Source organism: Pelodiscus sinensis, chromosome 3 (genome assembly GCF_052426305.1).
Source record: "Pelodiscus sinensis isolate ZL-2025 chromosome 3, ASM5242630v1, whole genome shotgun sequence".
Classification (NCBI taxonomy): Eukaryota; Metazoa; Chordata; order Testudines; family Trionychidae; genus Pelodiscus; species Pelodiscus sinensis.
In genome coordinates, this window is record NC_143054.1 from 48,664,990 (window position 1) to 48,691,238 (window position 26,249).

The 26,249-nt window shown below is 38.4% G+C and overlaps 1 protein-coding gene across 8 annotated transcripts in view; it reads left to right on the top strand.

Annotated features, from left to right (window-relative positions):
- The window catches only part of PHF3 (PHD finger protein 3), a 95,019-nt gene that overhangs the window by 37,411 nt on the left and 31,359 nt on the right, over positions 1 to 26,249 (top strand). For 2 of the 8 annotated variants that reach the window (XM_006135516.5, XM_089777099.1), the window contains exons 2-5: positions 1,843 to 1,998; positions 2,604 to 2,765; positions 4,025 to 5,861; positions 24,339 to 24,666. In XM_006135516.5, coding sequence (XP_006135578.3) covers positions 2,624 to 2,765; positions 4,025 to 5,861; positions 24,339 to 24,666 — 2,307 coding nt within the window. In that variant the 5' untranslated portion in view covers positions 1,843 to 1,998; positions 2,604 to 2,623. Of the gene's footprint in view, positions 1 to 1,842; positions 1,999 to 2,603; positions 2,766 to 4,024; positions 5,862 to 20,216; positions 24,237 to 24,338; positions 24,667 to 26,249 lie in introns of those variants that run through there. The other 6 variants (XM_006135513.5, XM_006135517.5, XM_075923694.2 and 3 more) reach the window with 4 other exon arrangements.

Sequence of the window (26,249 nt, forward strand, 5' to 3'; positions counted from 1 at the left end):
GCCACTGATTCGACACATTAATATACTACTGTTGTGAATATTAAAATTTTTAAAATACTTTGGATTACTGTGATATAAAACATTACATTGATTGCTGGTATTGCACCTTTACCTTGTCTTTCCATTTGTTTGTTACCTAGTCCTATATAACCTACTTTCTTTCAAACTTGGAAAAACCCTTGTTCAAAAAACAAAAAAGTTTTTATAGTTTCTTCAGTGATTTTCACTTTCTTATTTTGTGTTGTTGATCTATTAATCTCTCTAGTTAACCTCTTTAGTTTTTCTGTTTGTACAAATTTCAGTATCAGATTTTTTGTTTTTGTTTATTTCCGGTTTATTTCTGTTACTTGTTGCAGTCTTTGCCCTTCTCTTGGATCTGTCTTTCTCAGTATGCATTTTTGCTCTTTCACTTTTTCCAATCACTTTCCCAGCAGGATTCTGTGTTGAATGCTCCTCATCCTTTCTCAGACAGTTGAAATAGTTGTAAGGCAGCTCAAGTGGCTGGACATAAACAAGATTCTATGGAGCTGATTCTTATATAAGATGGAAATTTCAGCACAGACTCTGTCAAGATGTTTTAATCCCAGTGCCCCAATAGAGGGTCTCTAGTAGCTCTCAACAGCAGCTCCAAATTTCCCTGTGTATCTAGTAATAAGGCCATGAACTCTGTGAAAATGATGCATCCTGGGCACAGTATCAGAAAAACTGAGACTGTAATGCAAGTTCAAAAGTATGTTTCAGAAGTTATTTGACTAATCCACATTCATCATCTCATTAGGAGGAAGGAAATGTAATTCCACATGGAAGAGAGAGTATTCTTTACATGTAAGATTATTATGAAAGTGATTTAGGTACATATTTACAAACCAGTTGCAGAATTCTTTGAATAGCATTCATTCAAATGAGCAGGATAGAACTACCATTATCAATATTGTGGCATACATAAGTGTATAAAACAGCTTGACTGAACAGTGTCAAAATACTGTTGGGCCTGTGAATTTATATTTGAAAGTTGACACAGATTTGCACAAAGATATGACTTCCAGCCATCTTCGGTATACAATGCAATTGCAAAAAAATTGTCAAAATACAAATTGAGTAAAAGCCAATGGAAGGAAATTACTGTTGGTTCTGGAAACTCTTAATTCTAGTTTCCTGATGAATATGTGCTCAGCATTACAGAATGTAGTTTATATAGCAAATTCAAGTGTAAATCTTCTCAAAAGTCACACTTATTGTTTACACTGTGCCAAGGTTAATCTGTGTAATCTGGTTGTATAAAAACTGTGAATATTTTGCTAAAATATTTCTTTTGTGGTAGAAAAATTGGGGGGAGGGACCTCCTGCTGTTAAGATTTCTTATTGACTGTTGTTTGGTTGGCTGTATCAGTGTCTTGCAGTTTATCCCTTTTACATTTGGAGTATCTAAAGAGAATGCTCAACACTGAACAAAGTTGACATATTTCATTAAGTCTTTTCTTACAAATATTGCAGACACATTAGAGCTGTAAAAGGACTTGTTGATACTTTCTGATGGGACAATTTAAAAATTGTAATGGTTGTTCAAGTCCCCTTTAACAGCTTGCTTTCTCTAATTTTCAAGACAAATATATTGTATATCATGTCACACTTTTAAATAATCATTTTTAACCATTTTCAGAAATTTAAGATCCTATTTGTCACATTAATTAGTTTGCCTTGAAATGCTTCTAGATGGCTATTTACTGTTCAGGCAGCTGTATCAGTTGTCTGGAGTTTATGCTCTGTTTGTCAAACCCTGCTACTTATTCTGCAAAATCACTTGGGTACTTGGATTGATCTCACAGATTTCGCATCCCACAGGGACCAGGATTCATTAATCACACATAGGATCTTGGGATAGGAGAGGCTACCATTGCAGAACCATACTTAGAGAAAGTGAGGAGAATGGCTGGTACAGTGGCTTGACTGCCTCTTAGGAAACCTATGTTCAAGAGCAACCTCTGGGATCCTTCTCAGGTTAGTGGAGGCTAGGAATGTGACAGACAATGTTCTCAGTCTCTGGCTGGAAGACTAGTGCATGCTGTACTCAGTGCTCTTCCAAGTGACATTAGTGAATCACAGATGAAGATGCATAATGTGATTGGGATTTAAAATTTTTAAATGGTGTCCTAGAATAACAGTGTGGCTTAAACTTTCTGCATTTTTGGATCAGCTCTTTCTACTGTCTTCCTTTATTTTTCATTTAGTTGAGAGAGGACAGAAAGGGACAGCTGATCTTATAAGGCTTGGGCACCCTTCCCATGTTGTTTTTAATAAAATAAAAATGTGAGTCCACTTAGAAGTGGCACGACTATGACAAGGGCCATCCTTAGAAATGATAAGCTTTGGATGATAGCTTTTTCTACACTGAAACTGCCTCATATTAGAATTTTCTGTCTTACTTCCTCATTTTTCATTTTGTTTGTTCTCAAATGCTCCCTCTTCTCCTTCTTCTTTTTTTGTTTTTGTTTTTTGTTTTTTAAATCTGGCCTTTCCCATTTTCTGGCCCTCACATTTTCCAGCCTATTATAACTAGATACTTTTGAGTTTTAGGCTCTTTTTTGTTTTTATTTTTTTTTCAGTTATTGGTCTTGATGATATTATGGATGACGAAGGAGTTAAAGAAAGTGGTAACGATACCATTGATGAAGATGACATAATTTTACCTAACAGGAGTTTAAGGGTCCAATTGGATGAAACTTCAGTCAAGTCACCAAGAAAATCACCACGTTTAATGGCACAAGGTGATCATTAAAATAATGCAAAGATTTGCATATCTGGGGACATTTGGGGTTTTCACAACTTTTTTTCTTAAACTTTAGGTCATTGTTAACTTTGATTATGTGAAATATAAATATTATATTGGGAAATTATTTTTCATCAAAACTATTTAACATCTTTAATGTCATCATTTAATGATTTGAGGAAAAAAATGACATGTTGCTAAAGGTATATGGTTCCCAGTACCTCAGTTTTGGGGGATAATTTTAGTAAAGATGATGATGATATCATTAATCTGACCCACATAAAGAGATCAGAAAGATGTGAACTATGACCCAGATAAAGAGGTGAGATACTAATTAGTGGAGCCATTTTATATACTGATACAACATTGAAGTAAGCCGTTGACTTCCAAATTGGAATTTTTAAGCAGTCTGACCAATATTGGTTATATACGTAGTGCAGTATTCTATTAAAACTTAAATTTTCTGATGAAGAAAATATATCACCTTCCCTCTTATAACACTTATATGAAATAATTAACTTCCAAAAATTTTAAGCAGTATAGGTTGAACTGCATTTTAAAACTGCTTATTAGATTTGAAAATGCCTGGTTTATAATGTACACAAAGTAATGTTCACAACTTTCTTCATGTAAAATTTGATTTAAAATTCAGTCACTTCTAAGGATCTTTATTTTCAATATTTGTTTGCTTTTGTGGATTTTAAGTAAGGTTGTATCAAGTCATTCATCCAAAGATCTCAACATGTTTTACAAACAGTTAACTGTTAAAGTATGAATTCACATCAGGTATGACCTTTAATGGATGTAAGATGATTAAGAATTCCAGAATTAAATGCAAGCTTAACTACTGTGTTCTTACTAACAAGGTGCCAAATCTTTATTTGTATGATACTTACTTCAGATAGAAGTTAAAAGGACAATTAAATATTCTTCGTATTTCAGTGATAGTATGACCTTTTTGATTTAAGAAATACTGGTTTCTTGCAAGTTTGGGATAAGCAGCATGGTCAATTACATTTGTCCAAACTGTGTCAATGTCAAATTGAAATACAAATATTTTTATTAGTTTTAAATTTGAATAATACTCCTTGAACTCAGTAGACGATGATCTAACATTTTGTCAGTTAATCTTATAAATTAAACATTTTGTAAATTAAATCTTGTTGATTCATAAATTATTTTCTCTTCAGTCTAATCTTGTGTTTGCAAGGGAAACAATGAAATATACTTAAGAGATTTTATTTTTTTCTTTAATAGAACCAGTACGGAGTTTGCGGCAAAGTACTATAGCCAAGCGTTCAAACATTGCACCTGTTGCTAATGCCAAGAAAACAGCTGTAAAATCTGGATGTATTCAGAAGGGAGGAGCAAAACAAGACAAGGTTCAAACTAAAGAGGAAGAAGTTAGTACACCAATGAAACTAGAACATCTTAAAGAAGTTAGGCGTAGCAGTAGATTGTCTGGACAGACAGAAGAAACGGAAGAAGCATCATCACCTTCAAGCAGTACAAAACAATCTGTTTGTCATGAAAATATGTCTGAAGTAAAATCTGAAACTTTCCATCAAGGAAAATTAGATGAAATGTCCCATGAATTAAGTGGTGGTTCCCATTCAACAGATGCTTGTTCTTTTACTGAAAAAACAGAAAGCAAAGCAGAGACTCTTACAAAAACTGGGCTGGATTTTTTAACCTCTTCAAATGAAATGTCAAATAACGAAACTAATAAAATAAAAAAAAATACTTATATATTTAAAAATAAAGTGGATGAAACTGTGGTTGGTGAAATGGATTCTGATGTATCTTCACAAGGAAAGGTTGAATATAAGATCAAGGAAACAGAGGAGAAATACGAAGAAAATGGCCAAACCAAGATAGGTGGAATGACTACTGTTTCATCTGTTACAACAGTTTCCATGAATTCAAGTGAAATCCATGAGACCCCTTCATTTCTGTCCAGATCTGTAGAGAAGATAGATTGTAAGTTAGATCCAGCAAGTACTGTGAAAGCTGCTGGTAAATATGTTATGTCATCAAAAGAATGTAAACCGGGGCCTTTAGATTACTCTAAAGAGGCAGATAAAAATGTTAACCCTGCTAGCAAACACTTGGACAGTACAGAATTTGATAAAACGGACTTGAAAAGTACTATTTCTGCTGAAGCAGGAAGTAATATTTTAGAAAGCAGTATTGTTCATGATTGTTCAAGCCAAAATGTCCAGCAGCAGGATAGTGGTATTAAAATGGAAGGCTCTGAGACTACAAGGTTTGAGGGTGATGATAGCATTGCTGCAAAAAGTTCCAAAATTGTGAAGCCCAAACATAATAAATCTGTGATACAGATTAAACAAACTTTGACTGCAAATGCAGGACGAAAATTACTCACAACTAAACAAATAAGCCACTCAAAAACAAGAGTTGGTGTTAATGTTTCAGGTTTTCGCAGTGCATCTTCAATAAATCTGAAAAGGAGTGCAGATGAGCAAGAGAGTCAGCAGCATTTTCACAAACCACTCAAAGTTAGGAAAAAACAAACTGATAAAGATATGAAAGCACAGAGTTTTGGTTCGGGAGTCACAGTGAAGAAGCAGACCCATACATTGGTGAAAAAAGTATCACGAGTCCAAGCACCAGTGCAGGGGCAAAAGGCATCAGTTCATTGTGTGAGTGACAAGTCTCATAGTCACCAGGGTTGTTCAAAAGAAATCCATCCTGCCTCAGCATCTGTGCATCCACTGTCTGGACATTTGCTGCAACAAAATCAGAAACAAACACAGAAACATCAATTTACAGTTGCACTTAAAACAAATAGCTATGTAAAAGAAGAGAGGGAGACAAAAGATCCCACATGTGCAGAACACTTGAAGGATGATGAAAAAGAAAAACTGAAATTGAAAAAGTTTGAGAAGAACCTTCAACCTCGCCAGAGAAGAAGCAGTAAAAGCCTTTCATTTGATGAACCTCCCTTGTTTATTCCAGATAACATTTCTACTGTAAAACGTGAAGGCTCAGAACTTACCTCTCCAAGCGAAAGCAAATATATATGGGTTCCCACCAAGCAGTGTGGTTTTTGCAGAAAGCCGCATGGCAACAGGTGTGTGTTGTTCGGGATGCACAGTGGTTTTTATTGGTTTCAAAAGATAAAAGTGTTGTTTTTATATTCAGGTTTCTGCTGCTGCTGTTCATGTCTTAGTTCATCTTTGTCACATCAAACAAAAGAGGAGGCACAAACTTTCTAATGTAAAGCTATATTAGTCATGCTATAAATTGCTTGCCTTTGTACCTCCACACATTTTTCTCAGCCTTTTAAAACAAGCTAAATAGAGCAGTTGAAGCTGTTGTGGTCAAAAGGAAATATTACTAGAAGTGGTCTTTTTCAATATATAAATGATCTTCTTTAGAGGGATATGTAATTCTGCTAAGTTTAAGTAGAATAGAGACATCTTAAAATTTGACATTTGGAAGTCATCAAACTAAAGCTTCAGTGTTTCAGATTGATTTGTATTAGTTATTTTGCCTGAAAACTGGTAAAAGAGAATGTTGCAGTGCAAGTTAAAAGGGTCATCATCAATTTAAGTCAAACAATAGTTTGAAAGTGTTTTTTTATTATTATAACTAACCTTGTTTTTACCATGCCTGAAAATAGGGATGTCAACACGTAGCCTGGACTTAAAGGTTAATCCTATTGACTACATGTACAGGCCCTCCCTCCCCCCACCTTTGTATCAGAGGTAGCAAGTGAGGGGGAAGCAAGAGCTCATACACATGGGGAGCCAGCTCTGCTGAGCCACCTGCCTCCCCTCCCCCACCCCTGCTGCTGCCTCCCAAGTGAAAGAGGAGAGTGGGGGAAACCAGCTTTTGCTCTCAGGATGCGCTGGCTCTGTGGAGCCACCTCCCACAAAGGCAGTGGGGGCAGGAGAGAGCCAATGCTCAGGTGCAGCCAGCTTAAAAGTCAGCTCCTCATGAGCATCAGCTCCTGAGCCATCCCCCTGGTGCTGTGGCCTCTGAGAGAGAGGCAGCTGTGTGGGAGCCGGTACTGCGATTACACAAATACATGTATTTTAACATCTCTAGGGAGGTGATTTTCAAGTGACCTATCAGCATGTATCTGCTCCTGCAGAGCTGCCTGCCCACCACGCTGCTCCCTCTTATCAGAATCAATGGGGGTGGTCAGGCGGAAGCTGGTGCTTGCAGGGAGCTGGCTTGAAAGCTAGCTCCCGGCTCCCCCACCCCACTGATAGGCAACAGCCGGGGAAGGGGTGGGAAGAGGGAGCCAGGATACGCAAGAAGCTGGCTTAAAAGCAGGCTCCCCATGAGCACTGGCTACCACCTATCTCCTGCGTTTAAATATGTAATTGCTAGTATTTCCCGTGTTTACACAGATACATGTATTTTAACATCTCTAGCATATATCAGATTAAAATAATAGAAAACTAAACATACTATAAGGATTTTAAGATTACTATGGAATACATGATTGAAGGGGCACTGACACATTTATATGTATTTAAAAAAATCTTTTTGCTATTAATATTGTAGATTTTAACATTTCAATTTGGATTTTTCACTATTCATGCTTTTTTTGTGTTTACCTTTGTCATTTCAACTTGGACAAAATATAGATTTTAATCCAGTTTCACTTTTGCTTTATTATAGTGTTGTTCACTAGCATAGGAATGGGCAACCTTCAGTATGCAGCCCATCAAGGTAATCTACTGGTGGGATGTGAGAGATTTTGTTTTATGGTGACCATCTACAGGCATACATTCACTGAGAGCAGTGTGGGACCATGCTTGCGGACTTTCAACATAAACAAAATGTCTCGCGGCTTGTGAGCAGATTACCCTGATGGCCTGTGTGCTAAAGGTTGCTGTTGCCTGCTCTAACACAGTGGTGCAAGTGTTTGGATTGCAAAAAATTCTATGATGTGTTTAAACCTAATAAGATTGTTTTAAACACATAAACAAAAGGTTTTAGTAAAATATTTTTAATTCAAAATATACATTTTTTTTTACCTAAATTATTTTGACAGCATCCCTTCACTAATTGATAATGAAACATTTGTATGTTTCTTTTTTTGGGTGGATCTTTAAATGCTTTTCTTCCAATTCTGAATGGCTGGTTGGTAAGAGACTTTAAAAACACTTTGTTTTAAAATTAGGCTGATGAAGTTAAGTTGTGGATAGAGAATCTGATCACTACCGGGAAGTGTGGTAGCAGGCAGCAAAGGCAGAATGAATTTGGTGCATTTATAGTTTCTCACATCTTTCCATTTAAAATCAAACTTTAAAATGCTTAAAGCTAAGGTGTGAATAGGATCTCATGGGGAATTGTAATGGGATAGGAAATATTTCATCTTTTTAGACAGTATGTTTATACATTGTGTAGTATAGTGGGGTGCCATTTTTATTTGGGGGTCTCTAGGTCCTACATTGTACAAATAATACATTTTCTAGTTCTTCAGTTACCATCTAGGTTAGCAGCACATATGAGTTATTCCCATCAGTTCAGTGTCATGAGTTTTGTGGTGCATTTCCTTTGAACAGATTTCTATATGAGAAAACTGCTACTATACAGGCAGTCCCCGACTTACGCGGATCCAACTTACGTCGGATCCGCACTAACGAACGGGGCTTTCTCGCCCCGGAGGTCGAGGTAGCGGATTGCTACCTGCGAGCTCCGGGGGAGAAAGCCCTGTTCGTAAGCTGCTCGGGTGCCCCTGGTCTGCTGGAGACCATCTCCATCAGACCAGGGGCACCAGGCGGGTTCCCGCACTTCTGAGGCTTTGCCAGAGCAAAGCCTCAGAAGCGCGGGAACCTGCCGCTTGAGTCCCGGTGCCTGTGGTCTGCTGGGGACAGTCCCCAGCAGACCACAGGCACCCAGACTCAAGCGGCAGCAGCGGGGGGTCCCACGCGCCTCTGAGGCTTTGCCAGAGCAAAGCCTCAGAGGCGCGGCACCCCGCTGCCGCTGCGGGGGGGCGGGGTGCGGCTAGTGTGCCCCTCCCCCCCCCCCCAGCAGACCAGGCTTTTTTTTTTTTTGGACCCTGGAGCAGAGCAGCTGGGGCGCTGCCGATTGGTCCTGCAGCGCCCGCTCTGGGCACTACTGGACCAACCCGGCAGCACCCCAGCTGCTCTGCCCCAGGTCCTGATTCAGCCGCTGCTGGTCAGTTTCAGCAGTGGCTGAATCAGGACGCCTGGGGCAGAGCAGCTGGGGTGCTGCTGGGTTGGTCCAGTAGCACCGAGGAGCGGTGCTACTGGAGCAACCCAGCAGCACCCCAGCTGCTCTGCCCCAGGCATCCCCAAGTCAGCCGCTGCTGAAACTGACCAGCGCTGACTACAGGAAGCCCGAGGCAGAGTTGCTCTGCCCCAGGCTTCCTGGAATCAGCGCTGATCAGTTTCAGCAGCAGCTGACTTGGGGACGCCTGGGGTTCTTAAGTTGAATCTGTATGCAAGTCAGAACTGGTGGTCAGTTTCAGCAGCGGCTGAATCTGGACGCCAGTTCCGACTTACATACAGATTCAACTTAAGAACAAACCTACAGTCCCTATCTTGTACGTAACCCGGGGACTGCCTGTAATTGGCATTAATTGTTGAATGTGGCAGTATTAGCAGAAATGTCCAGGATCAAATCTGTTTTGACTTCCATGGTTGCCAATGCTGAGTAGTGTTTATGTACCCACCCACCCACTCACTATAAAGTCTCTCATTTTCTGTTGTTTCTTAAAAACTAAAAAGTGAAATAAACCCAAACCATTACAGCATTTAAATTTTGGGGGTTTGTATTATTTTTTGTTTCATTTTGGTCTTGCATGTTAGACTAAACATATACCCTAAAAGTTTTCATCTGAAAAACTAGATTGAACATAGAATAGAAAAGGAAGCAAAACTCTGTTATAATTCTAAGCAGTGGGTTAAACTATTTGTGCTTGTTTCTGCAGCAATAATTAAACCTGATTTGAAAAGGGACAGCAGCTTAAAAATTAGCTCTGAAATGTTTTTAGTAAATATTGTTAAAGTGTAACGCACAGAAGTAACAAAACTGAGCATTCTAAAAAAAAATCAAAACATTTACTTTGCACTTAATATTTGTTTATTCGCTTTCTCAATTTTTCCCAGAAAAGCAGCTAGTTTAGTCTGTTATCCCTCTAGTTTGTATCTCATTGCATAGGAAAAGGGCAAAGCAGCAGTGCAGGGAGCATTACTGAAAATTTCAGAAGTTATGCATTTACAAAAATAAATGTATTTTAATATCCCGATTTCTAACTCAACATTGACTTAATATAGTTTTGAAACATTTTACTATTTGCAAGAAAGATGCTGCTTTTAACTAACTTAAAATAAACAGGGATCAAAACAGTTTCCTTACCTTATCAAATCTTTTTAAAACTTGCTCTTTTTTTAGTTGTTTTTGTTTAAAACAATATTGTACTTTATTTGCTTTTTTGTCTCTGCTGTCCGATTTCATAATTTTGATACCATATGATGCGCTTGACTGGTCAGTTCATAATTGGTATTCATAACTCTAAGGTTCCATTATAACAGTAATAAACTAGTTAACATTTTTTATTTTTACATTGTTAATCTTTAGGGTCAGTACCACACTGAGATTATTGGACAGTTCAGCTTTTTAGAAACATGCTGTCATTCTGCTCCCATGCGCAAAGCTAAAATAAGTACTTTGTACAGGGGATCTAAAAGAAGTTGATAGGACTTCTGCTCTACATGACATTCTCTGTGTGAATACTCTTTGTGTGAATCAAAGTAGTACAGGTTGGACCTCCCTCGTCCGGCATCCTTGGGACCTGACTGGTCCTGAACGAGGGATTTTGCTGGACCAGTAGAGATCCCCTACCCCTGGGCTCTCAACCTACTGCTCCTGCCTGCTGCCAGCTTGTCCAGGGAGCCCCAGCTATAGGTGTCCACAGCCACATCTGGCCTGCTCCGGAGAGCCCCAGCTGCCACTGGCCCCCCTGGGGATCCCTGGTCCTGCTGTGGCTAGTGCAGCTGGGAATATCCAGGGACCATGGATCCCCAGACACTACTAACCCCATTGGGGAACCTCATCACCATCAGTCTCACTAGGGATGCCCGCTTCTGCTGTGGCCTAGAATCCCTGGGGCTGGGACTCCCCAGCTGCCACTGCTGCCCCAATGGCAATTCCTGGCTCTGAGGAACTCCAGCTGCTGGCCCCTCTGCTGACCATGCAGGGACAATCCCTGGACTTGGGGCTCTTTTTTTGTTCCGGCAACATTTGTGGTCCTGTCGGATCACGTTTGTTGCTGGACCAGAGTGTGCTATATTTGAGAGGTTGAACCTGTGGCAACATGCTTTGGATCTACTTTATCCAGTGTGGAACAACTTTCCATTTGTGTGCCAATGTGTTTTTCATCTATGTGCAGAATAATTGTTTTGTGTGTCACATGGCATGTGCGAATGTGACCCACGAGTAGAAACAAAAAACCTAGCTGTTGGCACTCCGCATTTGAATCTCTCCTGAGCACAAGCATATAGGGAACACTGGTGTGGAGAAGTGGCAGCTTTTGGTGTTACAGGTTGAACCTTTTTAGGCTCGCATCTTAAGGACCTCACTGGTGCCGAATCTCATATGCTGGACCATGGGAAGTCAATATTATCTAGCAACATCACCAACATTTCCACTGCTTACTGGGCTCATAGAAGACACATGCATGACTGCGTCTAAACTGGCATGCTTTTGCGGAAATACTTCTAACGGAAAAGTTTTTCCATTAAAAGTATTTCTGCAAAAGAGTGTCTATATTGGCAAGTGCCTTTGCGCGAAAGATTTGCTTTTGCGCACAAGCATCTGTGCCCAGTATAGACGCAGTTTTGCGCAAGAAAGCTTTGGCGGCCATTTTCACCATCGGGGCTTTCTTAAGGAAAAAATTCCTGTCCCTGTCTACACTGGCCCTCTTGCGCAAGAAGGCTTTTTCCTGAGTGGGAGCATCAGAGTTCTTGCGCAAGAACAATGACAATCTTACATTAGATCGTTAGTGTTCTTGCGCAAATTCTTGTGGCCAGTTTAGACAGCTGGCAAGATTTTGCGCAAAAGCGATTGCTTTTGTGCAAAATCTTGCCAGTCTAGACACACCCTTAAGGTAAATTAGAGCAAAATAACAACTCAGAACAGGAGAACCAGGACTGGTGGCTGTAAACCGACTTTATTGGTGTGTGGGAAACTTGGCCATACCCATGATAAGTGGATATTCAGCTAACTGAAATCATGCCGGACTATCAATATTGCCAGACTAGAGAGGTTCAATCTGTAGTACTATTTCTTCATATTATCTACTGACTGTATTTTATTGATTCTCATTTTCAGTGATATCTTTGCATTTTGAGTTGCAAATAAAACCAAAGTTTTTCAGGAACTGAAATGCTGGTTATGGTGTACTGTCACGTAGTTGGCCATTTTCACCACATTTCCTATTTGTTTTCCTTGTTCAATGTAAACTTTGAATTTTTGAAGTTTTTATTAATGCATATCATAATATATTTATTATATATGTAGAGGGTGTACCATGTGTCTGAGTGAGTTTCATGAAAAACTATGAGTTTTTGGGTTTCCTAACTGGTATGATTTTGTAGTCTTAATCTTACATTAGTGCTAAGGTGTCCCCTCCACCTGCCTTCAGATAATAGTATATCTTTTTGTATGATTGAAGTATTCATGTGAGACAGAATGGCTAGGAATGGTGTCCAAAGCCTCTCTTTGTCAGGGGCTGGAAATGGAGCACAGATGAGGGATCACTTGATGATTTCCTATACTGCTCACCCCCTTTGGGGCATCTGGCATTGGCACTGTCAGATGGCAGGATACTGGGCTAGATGGACCTCTGGTCTGACCCTGTATGGCCATTCTTATGGAGTGCAGGATCTTTCGAAAAAGGTGGGATTTTTTCCCCCCAAAAGATCCTAATCTAAACGGCAGTTTCACTTTTTAAAAGCCCTTTTTCGAAAGAACACATGGCTGCCATTATGTAAATGAAGTGCGGGAAATTCAAATCCCAGCTTCATTTGCAATTTTGATCTGTTTAATTTACATCCCTCTTTCAAAAGAGGGATGTAGTCTAGACATGCTCAAAGGGACAGCAGTTTGAAGTTTATTATTTTTTTAAGGTTGCACATCTCTTGTAACTTATATAAGAAACAAAAAGTTGTTTTTCTTTTTGTAGACCCAATTAATCTGCACACAGAAGGAATATCTTATTGATCCCTGTGCTGTTACAAAATATATGACCCTGAACACAGCATTAGAATTGCCAGATGATTTTGACAAAAATACCGGACACACTTGACATCACAATCTACATTACATCTTATTTAGAAAATACTGGACATATATATTTTCTCAATTTGTTTCCCGGGCAGAAAACTCAAATACTGGACAGAAAGTTCAAATCTAAACACCTGGCAACCCTACAAAGCATCCTTCCCGCTATCCCTGCTTATATTGTTTCCAGTGTCCCTAAGGTTTTACCTCAGTGCCTGGGAACCCAGGCTTTGAGATGTGAAATCCGAGAGAAGCTTCACAAGGGAAATATGGCAGACGTTTCCTCTTTTGGCTCCCTTCTTGAATTTTTCACTTACCAATTGCCTACTGTATGGGTATGTCTAGACCGCAGAGTTTTTCTGAGATACTGGAGGTATCCTGGAAACCCACTGCTGCGTCCAAGGAATGCACCTGCACTTCCGAAATGGTTTTCGGAAGAGCAGATTAGTTTTTTTCGACATCCCCGTGAACCTCATTTTATGAGGAAGAAGGGATGTTGTGAAAAAGGGTTTTTTCCCCCACGTTTAACCCAGTGTAGACAGGCCAAATGTCAGAAAAGCCTATTCCGGAAAAAGTGGATCTTTTTCCGGAATAACTCTGTAGTCTAGACGCAGCCTATATTTTTAACATAAGGAAAACCTTCAATGGAAGAATTATCATTGTAAAGAAATTGCAATATCAGCGCTAAATTTTAAAAATAAGGTCTCTTTCAATTTTGTGTTTATTGACTTTCATTTCCTTTGGTTTGTTGCTTTTTTTTTTTGTGTCTATTAATACACTTCCTAGCTAATCTTGCAGTTTGTGTTTGGGCAGATTGCTGTTCAGAACTCTGAAAGTAAATGGGGTTACGTGCAGCAGTCTATCTGCATGCAACAAATTGCAGGTTCAAAATTTTCCTCCCCTTTTCTTCAAACTTAAGTATCAATCTTAAGGTTGCACAGGAAGGCTAACTGAAAATGCAGACATTAAGGTTTAGCAGATAATCTTATCTCTGACTTCTGGTGTATAAATAATCCATATATCATAGAATCATAGAGCTGGAAGAAACCTCAGGAGGTCATCAAGTCCACCCCTCTGCCCAGGGCAGGACCAATCCTAACTAAATCAACCCAGTCAGGGCTTTGTCAAGCCGAGACTTAAAAACCTCTAGGGATGGAGATTCCACCACCTCCCTAGGTAACCCATCCCAGTGCTTCACCACCCTCCTAGTGAAATAGTTTTTCCTAATATCCAACATAGACTTCTCCCACTGTAAGGGTGTGTCTAGACTACAAGGTGTGTGTGTGTTGTTTTTTTTTAATGTGGCCTTCTTTTCAAAACAATTTCCCCTGCATCTAGATTGCTGCCATGTTTTTCGAAAGTAAATCGAAAGAATGTGGCAGATTTTTCAACTGCAGAAAACCTCATTTTATGAGGAATAACGGCCTTTTTTTGAAAGTACTCTTTTGGAAAAAGGTGCTATGTAATGCAAACTGCTTTTTTAAAAGAGAGCATCCAGACTGCCTACGTGCTCTCTTTAGAAAAAGCGGCTTGATTTTTGGAAAGTACTGGCTGGAGCCTAGACACTCTTTTTCTAAAGTATCTTTCGAAAAAGCTTCTTTCGAAAGAGGCTTGTAGTCTAGATGTACCCTAACTTGAGACCATTGCTCCTTGTTCTGCCATCCATCAGTGTAGTGAACAGCTTTTCTCCATCCTCTTTGGAACCTCCCTTCAGGAAGTTGAAGGCTGCTATCAGATTCCCCCTCACTCTTCTCTTCTACAGACTAAACAAACCCAAATCCCTCAGTGTCTCCTCATAGGTCATGTGCTCTAGCCCCCTAATCATTTTGGTCACCCTCTGCTGGACTCTATCCAATGCATCCACATCCTTTCTATAGTGGGGAGCCCAGAAGTGGACACACTACTCCAGATGTGGCCTCATGAAAGCTGAATAAAGGGGAACAATCACTTCTCTGGATCTGCTGGCAGTGCTCCTCCTAATGCACCTTAATATGCCCTTAGCCTTCTTGGCTACAAGGGCACAGTGTTGACTCATATCCAGCTTCTCATCCATTGTAATCCCCAGGTTCTTTTCTGCAGAACTGCTACTTAGCCATTCAGTCCCCAGCCTGTAACAATGCTTGGGATTCTTCGTCTACACTTGTCCTTGTTGAACCTCATCAGATTTCTTTTGGCCCAATCCTCTAATCTGTCCTGGTCGTTCTGGACCCTATCCCTGCCCTCCACTGTATCTATCTCTTCCCCCAACTCAGTGTCATCCGTGAACTTTCTGAGGGTGCAATCCATCCCCTCATCATCATCTAGGTCATTAATAAAGATGTTGAACAAAACCGGTCCTAGAACAGTTAACTTGCTGGCAAGAATATTGTGGGAGACTGTATCAAAAGCTTTACTAAAGTCAAGATATATCACATCCACTGACTTCCCCATATCCACAGAGCCAGTTACCTCATCATAGAAGCTAATCAGATTGGTCAGGCACGACTTGCCCTTCTTGAATCCATTTTGACTATTCCTGATCACTTTCCCCTCTTCCAAGTGCTTCAAAATGGATTCCTTGAGGATCTCCTCCATGATTTTTCTGGGGACTGAGGTAAGGCTGACTGATCTGTAGTTCCCTAGATTGTCCTTCTGCCCTTTTTTAAAGATGGGCACTACATTTGCCTTTTTCCAGTCATCTGTGATCTCTCCAGATCTCCATGAGTTTTCAAAGATAATGGCCAAAGGAATTGATTACTTCAGCTTTTCCCACATCATCTGTCACTAGGTTATCTCCCTTATCCAATAAGGGCCCCACACCCTCTCTGATCACCCTCTTATTGCTAACATGCCTGTAAAAACCTTTCTTGTTATCCTTCACATCCCTTGCTAGCTGCAATTCCAATTGTGCTTTCGCCTTCCTGATAACCACCCTACATTCTCAGGCAGTATATTTATACTCCTCCCTAGTCATCTGTTCAAGTTTCCACTTCTTGTAATCTTCCTTTTTATGTTTAAGTTCACCAAGGATGTCCCTGGTAAGCCAATCTGGTCGCCTACTATATTTGCTTTTCTTGCTGCATATCGGGATGGTTTCTTCCTATGCCTTTAATAAGGCTTGTTTAAAATACTGCCAGCTCTCCTGGACTCCTTTCCCCTTCATCCCAGAGAATCCTGCCTATCAGTTCTCAGAGGGAGTCAGTCTGCTTTTCTGAAGTCCAGGCTATGTATTTTGCTCCTCTTCTTTGTTCCTTGTGGCCTTGTAATAGTCCTCTAATATTGTTTTTCAAAACTACTTTTCTGTCTAGTTTACTTGTGAAGTAGAAAAGGCTTTCAACATTTTTCTTAGAAAATTCCACTGTTTTCACTGTATTAAAGCAATTAAATTAATTACTGTGTGGTAATAATGTTTAAATTATATTTATACTTTGAGATTAAGGGCATGAGACACAAAGTGTATACATACGTATATAGTGAAGAAATAGAATAGGGGTGACCAAACTGCAGCTTGTAATGCCCTTGCATTTTTTTTACAGATAATGTTGCTTATAGAGCCCTTCCTCCTTGCTTGCAGAAGCCCCAAACTTCTCTTCCTTCTCTGCCTGCCAGACTTGTGAGGGATGATGATCTATGTCATGGTGGAGTAGATGGATGCTTCTGAGGCACACAACTGGTGCCTGCTGAGAATGGGTGGATTTAAATTTCAAAGCTCAACAGCTTGAGTCACGCCCCCTCTTACTCTTAGCAGCCCATCCCTGCAGCCCCAGGTGTAGCTTTGACTGGAGAGGCAGCAGCAAACAGCTTCGAGTCGCTGCTTTAGCTCCAAGAGGGAGAGGCAGCAGCAAAATCAGCAGTTCTCCTTACAGCTCCCAGCTGTTTGCCACTGCCTTGCCTCTCAGCCACTGTAAGCTTGTTGATCCTCAAGGTTGGCAGCACTGTGTGACTGACTGGGGCCCAGAAACCTTGGTAAAAATGTGGAGGAGAATCAAACCCTGTGTGCCTCTGGCAGGGATAGGAAAGTGTGGGGCCTTGTGACCTGTGAGGTATGCCTTTCAGGACTGAAGCGCCGAGCCCCAGCACATGAGCTCCTCCTCTCTAACTTCTGAAGATTGCTAAGTGCAGCTTGAAAGGGTCAGTTTAGATCAGAAAGAAATAGAATAAAAGACACTATGAAAATTGGTATTGGTAGGTCAATAAAATAAAGGAATATTAATTGAAAATCAAATTTGCCTCAGATTGTTTTTGCTGTTTAAGTTACACTTAAGACCATGAACTTGCATTTGTAGTTCTGTTTGGAGGATTGATGTCTAAAATTGGTATAACCAGTGCTTTTTTTGTTAAAAAAAAAAAAAAAAGTTGCCAGTACTCCAGGGGAAAAGTTGTTGAGCTCTGAGTGGAGGTGCCAGTACTGCATCTGGAGGTGCCGGTTCTGTGTACCGGGCAGTACCATCCCAAAAAAAGCACTGGGTAGAACTGAAAAGTTAGAGAATATATTTTTATTTTCAGTTTCATTACTTTGTACATTTGATTTAATTTTGTTGAGTTAGGATCATCATTTTATTGATGGTTCTATCTTACACACTATACATTTTTGTTTTTTTACTGTTGACTGTCTTCCTTTCTGAAAAGATGTAAAAAAATTCAGTTGATATTTCTCCTTTGCCTTTTAGAAGATTGGATGATACATTTTTAAAAGGCAGATTTTTCTTGTTGATTAAAAATTCAAAAACTAAAAAGTAACATGTCGATAACTATACTTGCAATAAACAAACCACACAGATAGTATATAGATGCTTTAATGACAAGAGAACACATACTATTTTATTTACTGGGCATCACCTTGAAAGTGAACTTTCTTTCAAACTTAGTCTGAATCAGAGCCCACTGAAATCAGTAGGAGTCTTTTCATTGATTTTTTTTTTTTCACTGAATCAGAACTGTAGATGCTTGTTGGAGTGGAACATAAAGACCTCTAAAAGCTACTGTGAATATTTCTGAATTTGTGCATGTCTAGGTGATGATTGACCAAGAGTGCACTTGTTCACCTTCAGTTCATTTTTCACCTAGCTAGATCTCTATTGACTCAGAAAAGAATAACACAAAACTTGTTTTTTATCCTTTCTCTCCTACTGAGTTGTAGAATCATACAGATGTAAACCCATTATTTCAGAAAATACATTTCCAGAAGGTGAATTAATCTTTATACTGAGTCTATTTTTAAAGTGTTTCTTACATTATACATTATGTACCTATGGAAAATGATGATACAGGTTGAACCTCCCTGGTCTGGCACACTCGGGACCTTAGTGGTCCGGACGGAGGGAGTTTGCTGGACAAGTGAAGATCATGCCTCCAGCTCTTCCAGAGATCCCCTGCTGGCTACCTGCCTGGCCAGCGCACTGCCCCCAGCCATTGGCCGGGCTCTACTCCTGGCTGCCACCCCGCACTGGTCCATGGAGCTCTCTGCTCACAGCTGGCGTGGCTTTGCTTCTCCATCTTCAGCTTCCAGCAGCTCTGCACACCCAAAAGCTTCTCTGTTCCTGACCGGCAGCCCCTCCATGCCCCTGGCTCTGACTGCAGGGCCTTCCTTGTCCCTGGCTAGAACACAAGGGCTGTGTCCCCCTGGCCGGTGGCAGCCCCACATCCCAGCTACCAAGGCTCTCTGCCCTTGGCTGGCAGAGCTATCCTCTTGGCTGGCGGGATGCTCCACCTGGCCCTGCTCTGGCTGCTGGCCACGGGCTCCATCTAGACGGTGAGGCTATTTCTATCCCGAAATAGCAATTCCACGTCTTTAAACATGCCTGATATTTCAAAATACATTTTGAAATAATGAGCGTGCTGTTCTGGCGCCCCTGTAATCCTCATTGCACGAGGGTTAAGGGACTTGTCAGAATAGCACTTTATTTTTCCACATTTATTTTTCAAATATAGACAGTGCCAAATTTTGAAATAAGCTATTTCGAAATTACCTTGAAATAACGCAAATTGCATATTGTATTTCAAGGTAAGGGTGCTGTGTAAACGCACCCAGGCTGGGCTTCCTGTCATTAGGATACTTGCTCTCCAGGCTGCCTACCTGGCTGAGCTCCAAGCTTCTAGCAGCTTCTGTGGCTGGGGCTCTCTGATCCAGTGACATCTGTGGGGGACAGATGTTGCCAGACCAGAGTGTCCCGGACCACAGAGGTTCAATCTGTAGTTAGTTATTAAAGTAGTTTGTACTTGTTAATATTTTTAGTTAGATTAATTACATGTTACTGGAGTTCTTATTTTTCTCTTTTATTTGTAATTAACCCCTCAATTCTGCAAACATGCATGTGCTTAATTTTACACATCTGAATAGTGCCTTGACTTTGGTATAATTTTTTTTGAGATTGGGGCCTTATTCCCATTAATGTATGTACTGGATTGAAGCACTGTTGCAAAATGGCAATAGTGATATGTTCTTCATGGTCTCCTGTTGTTATATACCCAAAATACAAAGAGCTAAGCAGTTGACTTCCAGTGATGTACTATTTGCATTTATTAACCATATGAAATTATGTTGATCACTAATCAATATTGATCCTAATATTGACTGATTTATAGAACCCTTTCTGGTTTGTGTGTCCTTAATGAATATTTTTAAAGGTGTATGATATTTTTATGAATAAACTAACTTCTGTCTGTATTTTTAAACTCTTATTCCTCAATAATTGTCAGCCATTCAGCAATCTGCTTTATCTTGAACACATTCCATTTATTATAACTAGCAGTAGAAAAGATACAGCCTGGACATTTTTATCTTTGACATGACTCATTAAGCATGGTCTTTCTTTCCTGTAAAGTAATATGTATGCCAGGAGATTTGAAAACATGGTAATCCTAAAGAAGATAATTGGAGATTTTCATTCCTTTTTATTTGAAGTAGTTGTATCACTTCCTCTTGGTATTTGGAGACAACAGGCATCGCTCTCTAAGGAATAAGACAATTACTTTTTCCACACTCAAGTTCCACTGAATTACAGGAAGTGCCTTCCAAGAACATTAATATTTCTATATACCATCAATTGTTTTGTGATGATTCTTATATAAAAAATAAAATACTAGAAAGCACTGCTAACCATTTATTATTAATATTTTAAAACCTATTTCTTTCTCTTTCAGCTTTATGTCTTCCAATCCAGCCTTACAACATGGGTAAAGTCCTCACACTTCAAACTATGAAGCAATCTGCAGTCAGAGTTTTTGGTGTTAATAGTCCAGAATATCAGAACATCTTCAATCACGAGTCTGTGACAGCTGTGCCAGAAGAAAACCTTGATCCTTCAAGCTTGGCCTTTAGAAAAGATCCCATGGAAAATCATATTTTAAACATTCTAGTGTTCAAATGGGAGCCTTTATTCTTCCCTTTCTCTCGACCTTTCTGACCATGGGGGATATAGCTAGATCATCTACCTGCCAGAGTTGAAATTTCTAATGATTTTTTTTTTTACTTTGCAAATAAAGGCATTGAAAAATGCATTAAAATGAGTAGTAAATGTACGATCTGTCTACCCTTAGAAAATAAAGATCTTTATTTTACCAGTGGTACAGATTCACTCTTTGGTAGAAAGAGTGGAAGTTATAGTATAGGTAGTGTACACATACTTATTACAACTCCATCTCTTCTGAGTAGGATTAGACAAAACCATTGTAAATTTCTGAGTTACAGCCTCCATAATTGCTACTACTGTTAGAGTTATGAGGTCCCAGATTTCCTATTTTGGACATAACCTGATAGCTTTAATTACTTTATAAGAAACTTTTTTATGTACTCTTAAATGTAATAAAAGTTGTGTCTTTTCATAGAGTTGTCAAACAGTTAGTTAAGGTTACCTCTGTCACCCGTCCTTTCTTTTGATATTTCAGTCTAGGCAGTTCAGAGTGAAATCATCTATGCTATAGCAGACATATACAACATCCATCCTGGTTGAGAATTCTTTAGGCCCCATCTTTTAAGATAAACGTATCTGTTATGCATTGATCTTTAACAAATAGAAGATATACCATTTACGAGATATGCTTTTCCTCAGTAAACACATATATCTGGGTCTTTGAGTACTACCTAGAATCCCAGATGTACTTCATGGTTTGAAATTATGTATATTAAACATAGAGCAATTAGAGTCCATTTAAACATCAGACTTGCCTTTTCAGTATTGTTAGGGAATAGGTTTTTCTAGTGTAGACATCAGACAGGCCAAATCAAAGTTACAAGCCTTGTTTTACAGAGTAAGCTCTTCCCGGTTGACAAAATTGCCAGTATTCATTTAGATTAAAAAGGGTGGCCTTTTTATGTTTGGGCCCGTGATGTTCCTTTTTCAGAAGGAACCATGGTGACAATGTATCAGTCCAAATATTATTAAAATATCAGTTTATGGAGACCCTTTCTCTGCTCTTGATCTTGTTAATCTATTTTCTTCATCTAGAAAGTAATTACAATGATTTTCTTAGTATCTCAAAAAACTTTTAATTGTCATTAGTTGTTTGCTGAAAATTCTCAAAGATAAACAATTCTCAAAAAATTCACAGTTCCTTTAAAAAATCTGAAGTTTTCTCATCTCGGACTTATCGTGCTAGCACTTCTCATGCCATCCATATCAAATTAGAATATGAGAATTAAACAGTTTAAACTTAATTCCACAGTCATTGCTTCAGTAAATTACATTCCTTAGTTCCCTAAAACGTTAGCCAAAGTGAATTCATAGAGCCTTGGTACACCAAAACTAAATATAAATATCTGTATTTAAACATGAAAAAATTAAACTGACTTTGTTTAAAAACTATTTTTTCAATTAACATTGAAACATTACATATTTTTCTTATATGTTGGTGGAAGGACGAATTTTTATATCCACTATTTGAGTCTCAGAACTTGGTTAGTGTTTTATGCTGAGAGAGACATCTGTTTTCTAAATGGAGCATATTCCTGTGGATCATTGAATTGTAAAACAGGAATTCATGCTATGCATACTTCTATCAGGTGTTTACACCATAATTGACAGTAAAGACTAATAATTTTCAGACTTTTAACTTCCCTACAATCTATCTCAGGGTATGTTTATGGCGATTCTGGTTGTGGTTATGGTGAGGCTGTGAAAATATCCTCCAAACTTTTTTTCCCAAATTCTTCATTTTGCCAGAGTATAGATCTGAAAATACTCTTATCTAGAAAGCTTACAGCTTTTGTTTTTCTGATTGGAAGTAAACATTTCTGAGAGTACTATTTCCAGCATATTTTAGGCAACATAAGTACTTATGAACTAAGTATACACAAACAATATTGAGAAGATCAGTTTTCTTATTTACAAACCAGATAAGAATAACTGCTTTGTTTGCAATATGAAAACAGTAGTTATGTCAAGTAAAGTTGAAATCTTAAAGAAATTAGCTAATTGGAAGTGATCTTTTTCTGAAACTACTGGACCTTATTCCTCCTTTTAAACCAATTTCACATTAGTGTAACTGTTGACTTGAATAGCATTACTGTTGATTTATAAGTGTTCGGAACCAAGACAGCCATATTAAATAGCTTCCTAATGTTGGTTCTCAAAGTTTCTAGGATTAGATAAATAGGCTATCAAGTTTTTTGATCTTCTGAGATTCCGGTTGTGTTTTACACATACCAGCTGTCAATATCTCAGAACCACCTGGAATGTTTACCTTCATTACACTGGTTAGTGAGAGAGAATTTTTTTTCTAAATGCTAAGCATGATTTATGATAGATACATTCTCCAAAATAGGTGAGTCTTCAAAGAGCTTCAGCCTCCCATCTATAAGGAGGAGGCAGGAAGGTGGATAAGAATTAGGTCACTTGTGATCTTTTGACAACAGGGAGTTAGTAGACCTCGCTCTTGGGTCTTTCTGTTTAAATTGGATTGGGGTTTGCAAATCATTATATTTAACTTGCTTCTAAGGCTCTTGCTGTAAAAGTGTTTGAGTTGATCAACTTTGCACTGTATTGCTTTTAAATTAGCGTCAAATAGCTTTAGTATTCTTAATTAGTAAGAATTCTCTGATCAAGGTGCTCAATGTTAACATGTCTGTGCTTCTAATGATATTCTTGTGACCAGTATGATTTAATTCATTTAAGCTTTAACTCCATTTTTGTTTTCCAGACTCTTAAAAACAAAAAATAGAAAAAAGATGAGGAGGGAAAGATGGCATCAGATAATAAAACTCTGAAATTTCACTTCAGTTGAATAATGGTCCTCAGGGTTAGCCTGCCTGCTTTAAAGTCAGGGATTATGGAGAGAGAAACAACAAAAAAAGGCTAGTAAAAGGAATAGTATTTCAGGGTGAATATTCATGCATTAAGTGTCTATCTTTTTAGGGAGAGATTTTCCTCCTATATTTCTCAAAAGTTATTTGCCTAGAACATTACACCTGATGGGCAGAGTATGGAGGACTTCACAATGTACCCAAATTCTTGAAAAATCATAACCTTCTTAGAGGCTCATGGTTTATGAAGAAATTAGTGGATGTTATTAATTTTAATTAACATTATCTATGCACACACAGGAAAAAAAAAAGCAGATCTATGAGAAGACCAGACGAGATGTCAAATACATGTTTCAGGAGTTGAAAAGTTTTCTTAAATGTCCACTGATGAGTGAATAAATGTACAAAGTTTACAGTGCAGTGGAAAAACGTAGTGTGTCCATGAAAATGATGGCCAGCCAGTTACTGCAGTGAGAAAATGAGCATGAGCCCCACAAAACTATTGAGGAATAAAGCAAGATGTAATGAGTTGCTGAAATTAGTCATCCTTGCTATTCATTTATCACATTTTAATGCCTTGGGTTTGGGTTGTGGAATTGAATTTTATTCATCAAAATTTCTGAACATTTTCTTAATGCTTTAGCAACTTATGATAGTCCAATATTTGGTATGTTGCCTATTGCAAGGTTGGGTTCTCCGATGCTACTGCAGAGAGTTGATGTTTAGGCAAGAAAAAAAATCTTTTAAAGTCTTATATTCATCAGTCTCGAGCCTTCTTTTACTATCCTATGACTTTTTTTCTAAAGAAGGACTTCTATGTCTATGGGATTACGAGTGGGAATTCATTTGAGGTTGTGATCTCTTGGACTATTACACCACACTTTTCAGTTTCACGTAGGCAGATCTAACCATGTTGTAAGGCTGGAGTAATAGATGTAAAGCTTAAAAAAAATGTATAAGGTAAGACCAAATTACTCTGATTTGATAAATCGTAAATAGCTTATAGTTGATATGAAATTGTACCTCTCTCTGTGCATTGATATTGTTTTGTTTTATTTTCAGGTTTATGGTAGGCTGTGGGAGGTGTGATGATTGGTTTCATGGTGACTGTGTTGGGTTAAGTCTTTCTCAAGCACAACGAATGGGAGAAGAGGATAAAGAATATGTGTGTGTGAAATGTTGTGCTGAAGAAGACAAAAAAACTGAATCTTGTGATCAAAATATACCGGACACCCAACTGAAATTTGAAGCATATAGAGAAGACAGAACAATGGAATGTGAAAAACCTGGGATGTCAAAGCAAACTACCACTGGTAATCACAGTATAACAGCTGAGAAAGCTAAGCAAGCAGATGATATAATGAAGCACAAAGTCAAAATTTTTAGACGGGTAAGGCTTACTTAAGACAGTGAAGATTCCTTAAAATGTCTTTATTATTTGAAATGTGATAGTACTTATTCCTTTCAAATATAAAATATTTCTCCTCTGAAGTTTACAACTCTATAAAAATACAAATGTAGGCTAAAACTTGTCATTTAATATTTTGCAATAGAATATTATTTTAGTTAATCCTTTTACATTGGTTTGGCTATTTTGAAATGAGCACTGTTGATAAACTACATTACCTTGTTTTGTGTGTGTGCATGTGCACATTCAGAAATACAATTTTGCAAATCCTACCCCATCCTAATGGTTATTACAGGATAATGTTTATTTTGCTTGGCAGCTTCTGGAGATGAGGAAGTGCCAGCTTGCTTTAGGGAAGCAAGCTGTATCATTAACAGAGACAAAGAAGCATTATAATTCTGCAGGAGGGGAACTCCCTCAAACAGAAGTTCAGGCCTCTTCCCGGTTTTGGCAGGAGAGAGGGATATTTCTAAAAACATTTTCAGTTCATAATAGTAAAGCTCTTACTTAAGTTCCCTTCTTTTCAGTTACCAGCTTTTTAGTATATTTAAGTAGCTGTGCAGCAAGCCTTTAAACACTCAATCAGAATTCTTCATGATCTTAAAATGTTGGGTTTTTGTGTCTGTAGTTCATGGAAATGTCTTGTAAACCAGCTCCCAGTTAACCTTTTTCTGGAGGTAATTAGGTTTACTCACTTCTTTCAGTGAAGTCATTCTACTATAGCTATTGAGAGCTCATGGATTTCACTGTCTTGTGATATAATATTCAATTTAAACTTTTTTTTACCTAAAGATACTATTACCTTCTTATTGTTAATGTAGGTCAGATTCCTTATTAGAATTTGTCAAATGCTAAGTGACATTGTTTAACTGGTCAACCCAGAACTAGTCCTATACTACTTAACGAGGATCAGTGATGGGTTTGCATGTCATGTTGTACTACTCTGGAGAATTGGATTAGTGGCTCAGCAAGTAAAATGTTGTTGCCAGTTGGCTATATTATATAATGCATAAATCTATTAAATGTCAGTGTGAGTGTTAAAACCATATGAAAGAAACAAGTTAGCTGTTTGAGCAACATAAGCGTTTTTTAGTATTGTGGTTTGAATCGTGGATTTAATAGTATAGTAGAAGAGGAAAGAAGACTGAAATAATGACTATTCGTAATTCTCCTTCTCCCATTTCTAATTATTTTCTTTCTGTATCTCATTTTGACTAATCAAAACCCAATTTTTAAAGCCATGAATGGCTTAGTTTAACTATAATTGTTCACGTTCTTTATTTTAGAGTTTGATTAAAATATTAATTCGATAGTTAATGTTTCATTAAAAAACCTAACCATGACTTATATTTATTGTAATGTAGATGTACATTATATTATGTAGAATTCATCGGAAGATGACCAAATCAGCATATAAGATTAATTAAGTGGAAATAAAAGTTTCCACTTCTAATGCATATTTCATGAATCTTTCTATGATTACCATTCTGAAAATATGTATTGTAGAAAATCCACTGGTTTGGTTGGACAAGGTGAGTGAGGCGATATCTTATATTACCTCACCC